Source organism: Miscanthus floridulus, chromosome 6, assembly GCF_019320115.1.
Source record: "Miscanthus floridulus cultivar M001 chromosome 6, ASM1932011v1, whole genome shotgun sequence".
Taxonomy (NCBI): Eukaryota; Viridiplantae; Streptophyta; class Magnoliopsida; order Poales; family Poaceae; genus Miscanthus; species Miscanthus floridulus.
Window position 1 is genome coordinate 97505273 of NC_089585.1, and position 18242 is coordinate 97523514.

General features: G+C 49.4%; 1 protein-coding gene across 1 annotated transcript; it reads left to right on the plus strand.

Annotated features, from left to right (window-relative positions):
- Positions 1-4703: 4703 nt before the first annotated feature.
- Positions 4704-6436, plus strand: LOC136458731 (malonyl-CoA:anthocyanidin 5-O-glucoside-6''-O-malonyltransferase-like). Its single transcript, XM_066458659.1, has one exon. It carries the CDS (start codon positions 4819-4821, stop codon positions 6247-6249), a length of 1431 nt encoding a protein of 476 aa, XP_066314756.1. The 5' UTR covers positions 4704-4818; the 3' UTR covers positions 6250-6436.
- The last annotated feature ends 11806 nt before the right edge of the window (positions 6437-18242 follow it).

Here is an 18242-nt window from a genome sequence, read left to right on the forward strand (position 1 = left end):
TGGGTTACTGGCATTTGTGAAGCAGTTAAGGCATCCCGCGTCAGTTGGGTGTGCTTTCTACATGTGTCAACTTAAGCGTCGTCCCCCGACACTTGATGTCTACCTAGAGGAAAGCAGCTTCTATTAGTGGATCGATGGCCTTGAAATGTTCGATCTATAGATTATGTTATTTCCTTACGACCCCTGGAAGCGCATTCCATATTCTAAATTTGTCCGTTGGGTTCCGCCACCGCCGAATCCTTCGGAAATGACACAGGAAGAGAAGGTTGACGCTGCTTTGCACCGTCTTGCCAATCCTCCTAAATGCCACTGTGGAGTGTCAACGGTACTAACTACTCTGAGCCAACCTCGAGCATTCACTCTCTTCTATCGTTGTGGATTGCCATGTTATGTAAGTTCTCATGAAATCAATCTATTTCAAAGCATGTATGTGTTTTACACATACAATGTTACACTTTGAACATTTGTTTTTTTGCAGAGAGGATTCTCATGTTGTGACTTTGAAGAATACAATTATGGACCCAAATCGCACTGGCCTTCTAAGTTCAAATTTGCAAGTTTGAAGCAGGCATTAAGCCATGGCCTTGCACAAAGATGTCAGACTGTAAGTGCAAGTGTGGCATCAAGGCTCGCCAAGGAGTTATTTTGTCTGAGCTAGGCTATGGTTACTATGGCGACAATGCTTATGGAGGGCCGACCGAGTTCTGGGTGAGTTGACTGAAGTGTTGAATTATTGAAGCATGAATAGTCATGAGTTTGTTTTCTTTCGTTCCTTTTTGTTTGATTAGGAGGGGAGGACATACGATTGGGAGGACTTCCTCGGTCGTGCAAGCTTAGTAGAGAGGCTGAAGATACATTTGCCTCTCAAAAAAAGCAGGAAGCTTTGGCATAGGTAGCAAATTTAGGTACGTGTCAGGAGGGAGCACAAGGTACCATGCCATCATGGAAGACCGATAATTGGATTTTTGAGGACTTTCCTCGGATGACTGGTCGAAGTCTTTCTTGGTACTTTGACGAAATGGAGTTGATCAGCTTCTGGCGACAAAACAAAGAGGCGTACGACTTCAAGGAGGCCAAGGATGTGAGGGAGGAGACCTTTTACAAGGGGAGGCAACGGGAGGAGTGGGCTAAAAAACTAAGGTAACGGGCTATGTTTTGGGCGTGCACACCCTTTGGCTTTGAAGATCGACAGGTGTGAGGTTGCCTCACATTGCGAATCTTCCACTTTTTGTTTCTCTGTCTGTACCTCTTCTTCTTGTCAGAGTGGGTAACATAATACAGCCTGTGAAACCTAACAGCATAATCCATCAGGAAATACTTTAGATGCTCCAATGTATCAAATACCATTCCCGTCTTAATTTCCACCTCCTCACTATCTAGTATCGCATCGGCCAACAACATCAAACCGGTGTCACATATTGCCTGGTCACCATACTAATGTCTATGAAATTTGGTACCGAGGGTACCTCGACATGGACAGGCTTCAATTGCCTCAATTCGACGTCATTGTACTCCATTCTCAATGACCCGCTAGCTGGGACTCCTATTGCGTCCGCAAACCCTACCTCACAACAATCACTTTCGTCCTCGCTACTAGGCTCAAACCTGTACTCATCCTCCAACACATCATCCGAATTACTTGGCCCCGAAGTAAAGTCATCTTCGTCCATGAAGGCAACATCAACTTCGTCATCCTCCGATCCTTGGGATATGTCGTCCATATCATGTGTTCCATCTTCGCTGCCATCGTCCTCAATAAACGTTTCTTCATTGAAATCATCATTCAAGGCACCGGGCACACATGACCTACCAACTTCTCTAATGACAACCACCTGTAACTCTTCGTCTTGGGTAAGGTTCTCTATGGGCTCCATACCAACATTATCATCCATAGCCACCAAAATTGGGCTAGACCCCTTCACCACAACAACTTCCAAGCACCTAACACTGCTACTCTTGACAACTTCTATGTAGTTCTTCCATTCATCTTCACATGACAAAGACATTGACACATAGTGTGCTTGTTTCTTCCCACAGTCAAATCGACCTCTCAATCTTAGTGGCCACCCAAATTTATCCCGGCATTGGCTAACCAAACCATCAAAGGTAGGAGGTGTACTAAAGAACTGAGCATGTTCTTGCATGCTTTTAAACTCCCATTTCCTTTAACTTTGCCACCACAAAACAAACGCACTAACCGGTCCATCCACAAAATACAAACGAACATATGAAATACGCATTTCAGAAATAAATCATATCATTCACTAATACACTACAATAAGTCCATGCATTAACTACTTAGGTCCATGTCAGCAAAGGCAACACACTAACCGATCCAAATCCCTCATCCATCAACTACCTAGGTCCATGCAACACGTAGTTTATGTCGAATCCACGAGAAGAGTATATCCTAAACCTAATCAACGCAGTAAATTTTAACAACCAACGCTACAAACATTCACAATATCCTAAATTTGCTAACCCTAGTCAACCAAGAAATGACCTAACAAATCAAGAAATTGAGGACATGGAGTTTAACCTGGCAGTGTACTACACTCCACAGAGCAGAGACGTCCACTTGTCGGTGATGGGAAGCCCTGGGCGGCGATGGTGCCGCCATGGCCAGCCATCGAGGCCGCGGCAAGGCACGGAGGCCTCGCCCTCTTGCTCCCTGGCTGCATTAGGAACGGAGGAAGATGGTAAGGGAGAGGGAGAGAGAGGGTCAACGGAGTGGGAGGGGTGCCGGGGTGGCGCGGTGGGGGCGCCCGCTCCCTGGTGGCGGGGCAGCGGCGGCACGCAGCGTCGGGGGCAGGAAAGGGAGACTGAGAGAGAAAGAGAGAAAAGAAATGGGTCGGGTCGGCTAAAACCTAACTCGCCCTGTCGCGCCAACCCGTGCTGGCGCGATAGGGTGGGGCCCACGCTCCGCCACGCCAGCTCTGGTCAACCATACACGCCAGTGTGGCTCGGCTTATCGCGCCCGCGCACGTGGCGAGATCAAAAGGGCCCGTTTGCACAAATACTTTTTGGAAACTGTTAATATTAAAATGTTTATTAAAAAAGATTAAAAAATCCATCAGTTCAACCGTTTGACCATAGAGTCTCACCACCATCTGTCTATCCACATGTACGTATCCTATCCTATATACCTATACAGATGGAGGCCACTAGCAACCATTAATTAATTGCTATAATAATAAAACTCAATCCTCGTGAAGCCATTCCAGCAGATTAATTCAAGCGTACGATCATAGAGTCTCAGCATCCTCTGTCCATCCACATGTCCGTTTTGTCCCTTTACATCCCGTTAGTTTTGTTGCATCCATGCGACAGGAACATTGAATCTGTCCACTAAAATGTCGAAAACCAATGGTCACCGAAGCAAAAACGTGTCGACTAAGGCTTGTTCGGCTTTGTTCGGTTTGTTCGGTTTGTTCGGTTTTTTTAGCTAGAATAGTATTTTTTCTTACAATAATTTAGTCGGAACAGTATTTTTCAGCCAGTTTCAGACCAGCAAACAGGGCCTAAATGTTGAAAACCAATATATAGATGGAGACCCCTAGCAACCATTAATAATTACTATAAAGCTCAATCCTCATGAAGCTATGTTAGCAGATCAGTTCAACCTTTCTGATTAGGCCAGTCTCAGTGGCAGTTGTAGAAAATAATGTAAACAAGTTTTATCCCATAAGACTCGTTTCATCCTATTAATTTTTCTCTCTCTTCACTTATAATATGCCACGTCAGCTTATTTAATGTCTATAAAACTCTCGTTAAACTCTCATTGTGACTAGCCTCGTATAGTCTCAGCATCATCTGTCCATCCACATGTCGGTTTCTCCCTTTACATCCCGTTAGTTTTGTTGCATCCATCGACAAGGATATTGAATCATGTCCATTAAAATGTCGAAAACCAATGGTCACCAAAGCAAAAACGTGCCCACTAAATGTTGAAAACCAATGGTCACCGAAGCAATAACTCAATAGTTGAATCAAGAAACATAGAGTCGCCAAGTGGTCAACTAATTGGGTTTATTAGACCCAGTCACGCATGCAATCTGTGGAAGCAGGCACCCAACTTGGTCACTTCCCCTTGCTGCATCACTCTGAATATTCCAACGTTTCGGCCGGGTTCGTTTCGTTGAAAAAACAAGTCCAAATATTGTTCCAGCTGATTTGTCGTGAGAGAAAACACTGCCCCGACTAAAAAAAATAAACTGAAAATTACAGATTATAAGATAAACAAACAGTACCTCCGTGTCGCTATCAGCCCTGGCGTTCGTCTATCGTCTTCGTCCTCTCGGAAGCCTGCTTCAGCATGGACACGTTTGGTGTGTTGTATTCGTGCCGTCGTGCGCATAGTAGCATAAGAGGCCATCCGCAGGCAGCAGAGTTACTCCTATTTAACATCTTGAGTGCTTTGATATGTTTAGCGCAGGAAAAATTCATAAGTTGTTTATCCCACAAAAGAAAAGACAAAAGGTTTCTCATTCCCTCTCTTTTTTGTCTTTTTTCTTTTTGAATTGAGGTGAAAAGGTTGAAAATGATGTGTTTGGCCCACGCAACAATAACGCAGACCGTGAAGTGTCCATTTTTTTTTTCCATTGAGGTACGGTGTGTTTTTTGGCTTTTTGCAGTCATGGATGACGTACCGTACCATCCAGAAGATAGAAAGGGATGGATAGGAGAGAGCACCAAGTCCAAGCTGTGACAGAGAACGGTGGCAAGGCATCCGCTGATCTGCAGACTGTAGCAGTAGTTCTGTGCTACTCTTCCCCAACTGCGCAAGTACAACGTCCGACGTTGCTATTGGCGGTGACGATGGCCATGGCCGCGGCGCCGGACCAGCAGCAGCTACCTGCAGGGGCCGCCTCCTCATCTCCTCGCCTCCGCGTACACGACACCACCCTCGTGCCGCCGTCTCCGTCACCGCCGGAGACCTCGCTCCCGCTCACCTTCTTCGACATCATCTGGCTCCACTCCCCGCCCGTCGAGCGCCTCCTCTTCTACCGCCTCGCCCCCGACGCTGACGTCGGCACCATCATCTCCATCCTCAGGGGCTCCTTGCACCAGGCCGTCCGCGCCTTCTACCCGCTCGCCGGCCGCATCCGCCTCACCCCCGGAACGTCCGACCGCTACGAGCTGCACTACCAACCGGGTGACGCCGTCACCTTCACCGTCGCCGAGTACGACGACGACGACGATGCAGACATCGACGGCCTCACCACCGATGAGCCCCGGGAGGTCGCCAAGATCGCAACTCTCGTGCCGCCGCTGCCGGAGGGCGGCGGGCTGTTCGCGTTGCAAGCCACGCTGCTGTCCGCGCGCCGCGGCCTCGCCATCGGCGTCACGGTGCACCACGCCGCCTGCGACGGCTCGGGCTCCACGCACCTCCTGCACACCTGGGCGGCCGCGTGCAGCGGTACCGAAACGCCGCCTCCGCCTCCTGTCATCGACCGGAGTCTCCTCCCCGACCCCAGGGGCCTGTACGATGTCTTCTTCCAAGGGGCGCCGAGCACTGATGAGATGGAATTCGTCAAGATGTCCGCCGACCAGCTCATCGCCACGTTCGTTCTGTCCAAGGACGACCTGAAACGCGTCAAGGATGCCGTGGCCGACGAGGCTGCGAGGCGCCGCGTTGCGCCGCCCCGGTGCTCCTCTTTGGTTGCCACCTTTGGCTTCGTCTGGTCGTGCTACCAGCGAGCCAAAGACAAAGTGAGCAGCGGCGCCGGAGCTGGCCCGACGGCCTGCTTGCTCTTTGCTGTCGACCACCGCTTGCGGATGAAGCCTCCACTGCCGGACAAGTACCTCGGCAACTGCGTCGGCCCAGCGTTCGCGCTGGCACCACAGGGAGAGCTGGCGGCGGCCGGCGCAGTTGGCCTATTTAGCGCGTGCGCCGCGGTCGCCTCCTCCATTGACGAAGCTGTACGCGACATCGGGACATCCGCCATGGACGTGTGGATAGACCGCATCAAGGAGGCAGGCGCAACGGGTACACTGCTGTCCGTGGCTGGCTCGCCGAGGTTCCGCGTCTACGACCTGGACTTCGGATTCGGCCGGCCGGCGAAGGTGGATATCGTGTCCGTGGCGAGGACCGGGGCATTGGCGATGGCGGAGAGCCGGAGTAGCGCCGGCGGGATGGAGGTCGGAGTCTCTCTGCAGCCGGCTGGCATGGAGAGGTACCGGAAGTGCTTCGTGGACGCCATCGCGTGGCTCCACCAGCGCCCAGCGGAGCAGCAAAGTTTTAAATAGCGTGGACGCTATAGCGTTATTTAGCGGATCTGGAAGCGCTAAGCTACCAGGATTTTAACGCTAAACGATTTTTCCCACTATTAGCTGCTAATAGTGCGCTAATTCCGCTAAATTGTAGTTCATTTAGCACCGTTATTTGGCCTGGGCTTTCATTTTAATGTACCAGACTATGGCATATGGCTCCATGTCTTTTGTTTATTTGTCTAGCTGTCTATCATCTTTGTATGAACTTTGAACTCACGTATGTTCCTATGTGATGTATGATGTATCATTTATGAACTACGAACTTTGATGTAATGTGTTAGTAAGACTTTGAACTATCTGTTCCTATTGGTATTTGTAATGTTTTTATCTTCTATATCTTTATTACGTGTAAAATTACATGATGTTTGACATATTTTTTACTCAGCCGCTAAATGGCTTAGCTCGCTATTTAACTCGCTATAGCTTTTCTTAGCCTTTTGGAGAGGCTGCTAGCTAAGAGACTTAGCCCGCTATTTAAAACATTGCGGAGCAGTCATGACATTTGTGTGACTGCCAATCTGCTGATACATGTGTGGTGGAGAGCGACTGTGGCGACAAGTGGAAGCTTGGAGCAATAAACAAGGGCCTGCAATCACCACGAACAACATCAGGGACTGGTGGAATATTTGGAAGGAGCGATGCAAACGAGTCTTCAACGACAAAGCACGCAGCATAGAGGAACTCTTAGAAGTGATTCGAAACGACCTAAGACTGCTACAGATGGCAGCCCAAGAATTAGAAACGTGGACTGAAATCTGCTGCTGCCTCTCTTCTTTTCCTTTTCCCTCCTTGTCTCCTCTGTTTTGTCATCTAGGTTTGTGTTTTCTCTCTCTGTGTAGTGTGAGTGTTTTGTAACCTTTGAACCTTTGCATCTAAACTGAAATGAAACGGCAGAACACCTGCCAAATTATGCTAAAAAAAAGAGTGGTGGAGAGGGATGATCGGATGAGTCTCCTCAGCTCAATCAGATATATGACGACAAGCCAATCAGATGAGCCTTCTCTGTAGCACTACACAGGAGTTGCTTCTATCTAAATCTGCACGAACGGATTCTTTTGCAAAATCATTATTACACTTCGGTATTATTGTTAAAACTTTTGTGTTGGCACTACACAGGAGTAAAACACTGTAATTTCATTAAGATGGTGATGTTCTAAGTTTTAGTCTAACTGTCCAAGCATGCAATTAATTTTCCTTCCTTCATTGTTTAGGGCCTATTTGATCTCATTCTCTAAATTTTAGAGCACTTTAGCTCACTTTTAAAGTCTAAATCTTTAATGTGATGTGGACTAAAGTTTAGAGCTAACTTTAGACCACCTGTGTGGAGCTTTAGCTCTAAAGTTTAGAGAAAAAAATTCAAGCAAGCCCTTACTGTCACTAACACAAAGTGATAACTACTATGTGGGGGTATTAACCCCTATACTCTTATGGCTAGGCTTGGGCCGGCCCGGACCAGGGGGTCTGGCCCACTAGAAGACGACGCGCGGCCCGGCCAATCTGCTCGAAGTCCCGCGCAAGGAATCAAGACAGACTTGGAGATCAAGCAAGATCCTGGTCGGTTAGAATAGAAATCCTTATCCGGCCACATATGGCAATTGTAACTGGTTAGGATTAGTTTCCAGATCTGTAACCCTGCCCCCCAGACTATATAAGGCGGGCAGGGGACCCCTCTAAAAAACACCTCTCATTGACATACAGCAATACAATCAGACGCAGGACGTAGGTATTACGCCTTCACGGCGGCCGAACCTGGATAAAACCTCGTGTCTGTCTTGCGTCACTATCTTGTTTGTAGCTTGCGCATCTGTCTGCCGATAATCTACTACCTTGGGCATACCCCTAGATAGACTGCCGAACATATTTCGTCGACAGTGGCGCGTCAGGTAGGGGGTGTGCGTACTGCTCCCCAGAAGAACAAGATGGTCATCATCCCCGGATCCATGGCTACGCCGAACGGCCTCACGTTCACCATCGGCCAGATCACCTAGACCACTGGCTCCGACAACTTCATCGCCATGACCACGGAGGAGGCGCGGATCCGATCTGCGTCGACCACTGCTTCACCAGCATCGGCTATGGCTCCGACCATGTTAGATCTGACTCCGGCTACACCAGCATCGTCTTTAGCCACGCCGACAACCCGTCGTTCGCTTCCTCGCTACAAAGGGAGGCAGATCGACAACACCGACCTGCTCGACTCCATCGATCGGGTCGGCACCAAGCTCGCTGAAACCCTAGCTCTGGTAGATTCGATTCAAAATCAACCTACCTAGCAGGTAACCACTACCCACAACAGATCTACCCGACCAGCTCGGGCCAGTCATCCTGCACGACTCGGTACGGATCTCGTGGTCACGTCTACTCCTGAAGGGTGTTCCGTTCGTCGCCGATCAGCCCCCGCAACGGGTCTCTGGCTCTTCGAGTGCGAAGCCTTGATGGAGAATTACCAGGCTCAGCCCTACGGCCTGCGCAACTTCGTCAACATGGTCCGGATTGAGGAGGATCGGTTCACATAGTTCAAGAGGGCGGCTCAAGCTCCCCGTCCGGCATCACATCTAATGGCTCCATCCACACTGAGCTCTAGCATCGTGACAATGAAGAAGTTGAACACGATCTGGATATCCCAGACCACTCCCCGGGGTTCCCACGACTCCCATCCTTCCCACCAAGGCGAGGAGGCTTGATCAATGTCGTCAGCAATGACGAGCCACCGACAGTTGGTGAAACAGAACAAGAAAGGCTAGCACGCGAAGCACGCAATATTGACCGGTTTAATCACCGACAAGCCGAAGTCGAGGCAGAAGAGGAGGCACGGCGCATAAGGGTCCAGCCACGCGATCTTAACAATGCCTTTGATAGGGTAGGGGACAAGCAGGTCTTCAGGACTCCAAGAGCCAATGTAGCTGTTGCTATGGCAATAATGCAACGACTACCCAATACCCTAGAAATCCAGGCAATTCATGATGATGTACAAGCTTACTTGACGGCTGCTATAGCCTAGACCGCAGAGATTGCAAACCAAGCTCGGGCTCCGTCTATCTCAGTCGAATCAAGCCGTAGCCGCCAGTACTCAAGTCACTCACAGCCACCCAACCAACATGGCTCACGCAACAATGACCCATCAGACAACCGTCAAGGCGAAAACGGTGGTCATGATGGTGGTAGGGACGACAACCGCCGCGGCTACCGGGACGACAACCGCGACAATCGCCGTGATAACCTCGGTCGCAGGGTCAACCAGGGTGGCAATCGGGATCGCCGTGATGGCAATAACGATCTCCGCCATTCCCTCGGAGAACGCGATCTGCGTGATCGCATTAACCAAAGAGCCAACGATCGTGCATCCCACGAAAGCTATCGCCGTATGGAATATGATACTACCCACAGCCCTCCGGGTTTGAAGCAGTTTACTCCTCACCTTCGCCAAGTCATATGGCCCAAGAACTTCAAGCTCGAAAAACTCTAGAAGTGCGACGGCAAGGAGAACCCCGAGTTATGGGTCATGCTCTATGAAACCGCGTGCAGATCAGCCATGGCTGATGAGTACGTCATGTCTAATTACTTCCCAGTTGCCGTCGGCCATGCAGGCCACCAATGGCTGGTTAGCTTGCCGGTGAACTACTTTGATTCTTGGTAAGAGCTCAAGCAAGCATTCATCGACAACTTCATTGCTACTCGTGAACAACCCGGCAACAAATATGATCTGCAGCGGATTCGAGATCGCAAAGATGAGCCACTGTGCGAGTACGTCCGACGTGTCTCAGAGATGCGCATCAAGGTCCCATCAATCTCCGACAACAAAGCAATCGAAGCTTTCATCACTGGTCTCCGCTTCCACGATGCCCTAAGGGACAAGCTCCTCCGCAAAAGACCTAAATCAGTCACAGCGCTCCTAGCCACTGCTAAAAAATATGCAGATGCCGATGATGCTAAAAAGATAATCGTCGAAGAAGCAGCAAGGGTTCTACGCTCCGACCACCCCCCACACCGCGATGACTACCGCAGCAATCTTGGTCGGAACGATAATTTTGATCGCCGCAACCAGCGCAACGATTCCCGTGACCACCGCGACCAGCGTAATCAGTGGCGTAATCGTCGTAACGATTACAGGGGCAAGCGTGCTCGGGAGATGACGGCGAAGTCAACGCCATTAAAAAAGGTGGCGGACATCGTAACTACGAAGAAGACTACGCCAAAGCATTGAAAGGACCCTGCCAACTCTATCCCAAGTCAAACCATACCATGGAGAATTGTCGTGTTCTCAAATCTATCTACACGCGCCAACAGGCTTCGGATACATCCGACAAGCCCAACGACGCAGGGGAGCAGCGTAACGAGGACAACGATGATGAAGACGTAGATCCCCGTCACAAGTACGTCAAGCCAACCGACCGCGTCCACACCATCATTGGGGGCAGAGTGTCCATCAAGACCAAACGAGAATGCAAGCTGCTCGCCCGCGCTTGCTTGAACGTGGCCAATGCCGACAACCTCATCGCCGATCCATGCCTGAAAGGTCCTTGTTTGGTTTTGGTAATTGAGTGACAACTTAGGTGGACTAATTGTGTTTATGTGAGATACACAGGTGATTAGTCCACAGGTACATGTGTGTGAGCAACATATGCCATGGAGGTGAAAATGGCTTGGAGATGTTGCAAAGCTCACACATGTGATGATGAAGGAGCTTATTGCACATGAGACATGACATTGAGTCATGTGATCAAGGTGGAGAAGATCAAGACAAGACTTGGCTTGATGGACCGGTTGCAAGCATGAAGGGCAAGTCGAAGGCTTTGGAGTGATGGACCGCGTGGCGGTGAAGCTTGAGCAAGACTTGGCACCGATGGACGATGGCAACGGTGAAGAGCAAGTAAAGTCAAGATCGATGAACCAATATGATCACATGATGATATGAAGTGGATCATATCATTGTTGATCGTGTTGGTGCATATGTTGCATCGACATTGGAGGAGATGGAATGGAATGCGCAAGGCAAAGGAATAACCTAGGGTATTTCATTTCACCGGTCATTGGTGTGTAGAGAAGTTTATGACCGGGTTTAGGATAGATGGCCGTACTATCAAGAGGGGCAAACTTGTTTGCATATCGGTCATCTAGTGCCACTCGAGTGATCTAACTTTGCATTGTCGCTAGGATCGAGTGGCGTGGAAAGTTGAGTGGCTAACATCCTTTGGGAAATGATTGTGAAAATGCTAACACACATACACATGGTGGTGTACACTTGGTGGTGTTGGCACATTTACAAAGGAGGTGGTGTTTGCAGGGTTGAGATGGGTTTTGGGAAAATGGAATGCCTATTTTCTATTGCGCCAGATGCAAATTCTTGTGGTTGGCTCTTTGGAGCAAGGGTGAAGAAGTTAGAAGTGAAAACGAGTTGATCGCGAAGATGCTGGCGTCGGTCAACTGACCGGACGCTGGGTCTGAAAGCACCGGACGCTGGCTGGCTGCGTCCGGTCAGGCTGACGTACGGTGACGCAGAAGCTGGAGTGTGATCGGACGCTGGGCTGCGTCCGATCAAGTGTGACCGGACACGTCCGGTCGAGGTCGGTACCTTACTAGAAACGACCGGACGCTGGGGGTTCAGCGTCCGGTCAGTTGAAAGCTGCTGCGTCCGGTCAAGTCAAGTGACCGTTGGAATCGGGACACGTGGTCGTCTGTGGGCGACCAGATGCTGAGGTCCAGCGTCCAGTCAACTCGACCGGAGCGTCCGGTCCTCCCGATTTTTGCCCAGTGAAGGGGTAACGGCTAGTTTAGCCCTTGGGGCTATAAATAGAAGTGGCCTTCGGCCATGGCTGGTGTGGAGCACCTTAGGGGACTTTGTGTCCATGCTTGAGAGTGCTTAGGAGCCCTCCATCTCACACATACTTGATAGCGATCATCCGACTGTGTGAGTGAGCGATTCTAGTGCGATTGCATCGAGTGGCACTAGGTGATCGAGTTGCAAGCCAATGGTGCTTGTTACTCTTGGAGGTTGCCACCTCCTAGACGGCTTGGTGGTGGTCTCCGTCGAAGCGCGCAAGAAGCTTGTGCGGCGCTCCGGAGAAGTGCTTGTGAGGGGCATTGTGCTCGCCCCGCGGGAGCCGTGAAGAGCAACTCTAGTAAAGCGTGTCATTGAGCTACCCTCACTTCCGGGGTAGGTTCTTGCGGCGCCCGACGTGCGGGCTTAGCGGGTGATGCTAATTAGCCGCCGAACCACCAAGTGAGCGGTCGACACAACGGGGACTAGCGTGTTGGCAAACACGTGAACCTCGGGAGAAAAATCATCGTGTCAACCTAGTTCTTCCCGTTGGTTTGCATCCCCATTACACAAGCTTGCAATTACTTTTATACATATTAAGCTTGTGTAGTTGCTCTTGTAATTAGATAGCTTGTGTAGCTTGCTAATTACCTTCTTGCTTGTGTAGCATAGAAGTAGCTCCTTTGCGTAGCTAATTTGGTTTTAGTAACCTTGTTAGTCACATTGCTTAGTTTGTGTAGCTAAGTATTTGCGCTCTCTAATTAGGCATTGGTTGCCTTGCTAGTGAGCTTAGTTAGCTTTGTGCTTTTGCTTACTAGCATATGTAGGAGCTCCCTTGTTGCTTAAATTACTAGTGGCATAGGTTTGTGTAACCTTGCTCCTAGAATTGTTTAGGAGAGCTCTAGCTAGCCTGGCACCTTAGTTGCATAATTAGTATCTTTGGAAGGTGCTAGAGAACATATATAGAGGGGTGTTGTCTTGGCTAGACCAATAGTTTTAATTCCGCACTTGTTTCGGTTAGCCAATGTGATTAATTTTAGAAAAGACTATTCACCCCCCCCCCTCTAGTCCGCAATCTCGACCCTTCAACGCCTCCCTCCTTGGTCCCACCGTGAGATCTCCTTCAGTAGAAGGGACCAATGGGCCGCCATACCTGAGCCAGGGCATTTTCCTCTGGTCCTCGATCCTTGTATCAACAAGGTTTAGTTCGATAGAGTGCTGATTGATGGCGGTAGTTCCATCGATATACTGTTCAAGAACAGTTTGCTAGCCCTGAAGATAACCTAGGCTGATCTCAAGCCATACGAGGCACAGTTCTGGGGTGTTCTCCCTGGACAGAGCTCTACACCTCTCGGGCAGATCACGCTACTTGTGCAATTTGGTACCCCAGACCACTTCCACACCGACTACGTCAACTTCGTGGTCGCCAACTTCGAAGGCACCTACCATGCTATCCTTGGTCGACCAACGCTCACCAAGTTCATGGCCATACCTCACTATAGGTATTTGGTGCTCAAAGATGCCTACTGAGAAAGGGTTCTAACTCTCAGGGGCAACGTATACGCAGCTTATACCTACGAGGATGATAGCTTCAAAATAGCATAGGCTCATGACCTCTCTATTCGCATGGCCGAGACCACGCTCGACGCCAAGAAGACCCCAGCCAATCACCAGGAGATCCCAGAGCTCGAGGCCCCACGCAAGAACATCAAGTCCAAAGAGCACAAAGCGATCCAGCTGGTCGATGGTGATCCCAACAAAACGGCCCTTATCGAGGCCAACCAGGATCCTAAATAGGAAGACGCGCTCGTTAGGTTCTTGAGAAGCAACATGAGTGTGTTCGCATGGAAACCCGCTGGCATGCCCGATGTACCTTAGAACTTGATCGAGCACTCCTTAAATGTCGATGGCAAGGCCAAACCCATCAAGCAAAAGCTACGACGGTTCACTCGCAACAAAAAGGAGGCTATTAGGGTAGAAGTTACACGACTTTTAGCAGCTGGATTTATCAAAGAAGTATATCATCCGGAGTGGTTAGCCAACCCGGTTCTTGTACGCAAAAAGAATAATGAATGGAGAATATGCGTTGACTACACTGATCTCAACAAACACTGCCCTAAAGACCCCTTCGGCTTACCTCGCATAGACGAGGTCGTAGATTCAACTGCCGGTTGCGAGTTGCTTTCCTTTCTCGATTGCTACTCTGGTTATCACCAGATCGCTCTCAAAAAGGACGACCAGATCAAGACATCCTTCATCACGCCCTTCGGCGCCTACTGCTACACGACCACATCGTTTGGGCTCAAGAATGCCAGGGCTACCTACCAACATGCCATACAGGCCTGCCTCAAAGACGAGATAAAAGACGACCTCATCGAGGCTTATGTTGACGATGTAGTTGTTAAAACCAAGGAAGCATACACCCTTGTTGACAACCTCGAACGTACCTTTGCAGCTCTTAACATATTCCAATGGAAATTAAACCCAAAGAAGTGCATCTTTGGTGTTCCATCTGGTATATTGCTCGGCAACGTCGTCAGTCATGATGGCATACGCCCTAACCCAGAGAAGGTAAAAGCTGTCTTGGACATGAAGCCACCCAAAAAGGTGAAGGATGTTCAGAAGCTTACCAGATGCATGGCTGCCCTCAGTTGTTTCATATCAAGATTAGGTGAAAAAGGACTACCGTTTTTCAAGCTGCTCAAAGCATCCGAGAAGTTTGAGTGGTCGGAGGAAGCAGACGCTGCCTTTACACAGCTAAAACAATTCCTTACATCACCTCCGGTCCTCACTGCTCCTAGAGAAGACAAAACCCTCCTACTTTACATCGCGACAACTAATCGAGTGGTCTCCACTGCCATGGTGGTCGAGCGCGATGAGCCCGACCACGTCTACAAGGTACAGCGACCAATTTATTTCGTTAGCGAGGTGCTCAATGAATCCAAGACCAGGTACCCATAGATTTAGAAACTGATCTATGCCATACTAATCACATCCCGAAAGTTGAAACACTACTTCGACAGATATCGCATGGTGGTCATGACTGAGTACCCTCTGGGAGACATCATTCGCAACAAGGATGCAAATGGACGCATCGTCAAATGGGCAATGGAGCTATGCCCTTTCTCCTTGGAATTTGCAAGCCATACTACAATCAAGTCTTAGGCACTTGTCGATTTCATCGTCGAGTGGACAGATTTAAGCACACCTGCCTCTCAGGGGCCCACCAAGTATTGGAAGATGTACTTCGACGGCTCTCTCAACATCGACGGCGCAGGAGAAGGAGTCCTTTTCGTATCACCATCCAAGGAGCAGCTCCGATATGTCCTCAGGATTTATTTCCCGGCATCTAATAACGCCGTCGAGTACGAACCATGCCTACACGGTCTGCGCATTGCGGTCGAGCTCGGTGTCAAACGTCTCTATGTCTACGGAGACTCGACTCTAGTCATCAACCAACTCAACAAGGACTAGGATACGACCAGCAAAAAGATGGACGCATACTGCAAAGCGATCAGAAAGCTGGAAGGCAAGTTCTATGGCATCGAGTACACACATGTGGTCCAGGACAAAAACCAAGCAGCAGATGCGCTGTCAAAGTTAGTATCATCCCGAGCCAAAGTACCACATGGCATATTTGTCCAAGACCTATTCATGCCCTCCATCAAAGAAGAGGATCCCGTGGTCGACAAGCCTCCAGACCAGCTATTGGTGGCTACGGTTCCAGTGTCAAACACCACCAAACCACCTTCGACCACTAAGGAGCCTAACTGGAGAGTACCTTTCATCAAGTACCTGATAGATGGTAGCGGTTACACCGATCAGATAGAAAACGAACGCCTGATGCGTCGCAGTAAGCAGTATCTGCTCGTCGATGGCAAATTGTGGCGCAAGAACGCAAAGGAGGAAATCTTAATGAAGTGTATAACCCAGGAGGATGGTGAACATCTCCTAGACAAAATCCACTCTAGCTCCTGCGGCAACCACGTGGCCTTAAGAACGCTGGTTGGCAAGGCTTTCCAAGCAGGGTTCTATTGGCCGTCAGCCGTAGCCGATGCAGAGAAGCTAGTCCACCATTGTGAAGGTTGTCAGTTCTTCACCAAGAGAATCCACGTACCAGCACATGAGATTCAGACTATACCAGCCTCTTGGCCCTTCGCATGTTGGGGACTAGATATGATCGGGCCTTTCAAACCGGCCCCTGGGAAATTTACATGCGTCTTTGTGCTGATCGACAAATTCTCCAAGTGGATAGAGTACATGCCCCTGGTTAAGGTATCTTCAGAAAAGGCTATGACGTTCATCAACCAGGTCATCCACCGCTTCGGCATACCCAACAGCGTCATCACTGATCTGGGTACTCAGTTCACCGGGAACGCTTTTTTGGGACTTCTGCGATGAAAGGAGCATAGTAGTAAAATATGTCTCGGTGGCACACCCTAGAGCTAATGGACAGGTCAAGCGGGCAAACGGTATGATCCTAGACGCACTCAAGAAGAGGATGTACAGAGAGAATGACAAAGCTCCTGGAAGATGGCTCAAAGAGTTACCAGCTGTGGTCTGGGATCTCAGAACCTAGCCCAGTCACAATACCGGCGTATCACCATACTTTATGGTTTATGGCGCTGAGGCAGTGCTCCCAGTAGATATAGCCTTCAGATCAGTACGGGTAGAGAACTTTGACGAAGACAAGGCCAATAAAGTACAGGAGCTAGAAGTGAATAGTGCAGAAGAGAAGCGGCTTGATTCTTGCGTACGTACAGCCAAATACCTTGCTATTTTGCATAGGTACTACAACAAGAACATCAAGGAGCGGTTCTTCATGGTCGGGGACCTGGTCCTAAAGTGGAAGATGAATCAGGCTGGTGTCCACAAACTCGCAACCCCATAGGAAGGACCCTTCATGATCAAGGAGGTTACACGCCCTACATCTTACAGGTTAGCTTGCCTAGACGGCATAGACGTACCCAATTCCTAGCACATCGACAATCTTAGGCATTTCTATGCTTAGCTACTAAGATATGTACCCCTCTTGTACTATTGATTTATTTCAATAAAGCTATTATGATTTCTCCGACCACTCTAATGTGTCATTTCGAAGTCTATTGTTATTCTAACTCTACCAGTTAAAACCGACCACCATTCTTTCTCGGGTTTTCGGAGCAGGCCCTGTCTCTAGTTCCTCACAACGCGTGCATAGGATCTGCTCTCTATGGTACGAGTGATCGGCAGGTGCTCTCTGGTTTGACTAGTGTGTTTCTATGTGTGCACAAGCTACGCACCTCATACTCCGACTGCAAGACAAACCAGGGCCATACAAACCTTTCAGGATGACGTGTCGACTAAACTGGTACAACTAAACAGAACGCCAACATGTTCTAACTTAGTTACATCAGCACGATATCCGAGCTTAAACGCATTTTCTACAAAACAAACAAGTTCATGTTGATATACAGTTACGTTATTACAAGCTTGCCTGAAAAGGTCCAAGTTTACAATAACACAACTACATCTTCTTCCACAGCTGTAGCCTACACTAATGGCTGGTCGGGGCACACGGCACCTGCTGCTCACTAGGCCTAACATCGTGCTCGGGTCTCGAGGACTCTAGCATTGATCGAGCTAAAGAAGATGGCCCCGCCGACGCCTGGCTGGTCGAGACCGCAGGCTTCGCCGGTTGGCTTGAAAATAAAGGCGCTCCAAGGTGACTTGTTGACGGCGTTCCTTGTATGGGTGGTGTCGCACCTCCACAAAGGTTAATGTCGCCAATTATCTTCACCGACAAGTCCAGCTGGGTCATCCGTAGCTCCTTGGCCTTGTCTGGATCTACCTCCTTCGGGTATCCAGCCTCTAGGCACCTGAGATCGATCAGGGGGTAGTGAGCACGTACCATGCTCAGCACATGTGCACCTGCATACTCTCCTGCCTCCTTCATGAACTCCTAGAACCATCCCCATGCCTTCTGGCATCTCTCGATAAATCCCAGCTGCGGCGTCCTTGGCACATCTTCTACTAGCGCCGGATCAATGAGGTTAAGGACCGGCAAAATGCCCTTCGCCACCTCCTAGCACCGGCTTTTCCAGGTGTCACGATCCTTGGTGATCTCTTGGCATTGCGCCTTCTAGCCGTCACGATCTTTTATCATGGCCTCTAGATGCTTCTTTGCATTGACTTTTATAACTGCAAACCGCACACGCTATTAAAACGTCAG

Bases quoted from the DNA above. Each gene is read 5' to 3' on its own strand.
- LOC136458731 (XM_066458659.1), top strand. From the start codon at position 4,819: ATGGCCATGGCCGCGGCGCCGGACCAGCAGCAGCTACCTGCAGGGGCC.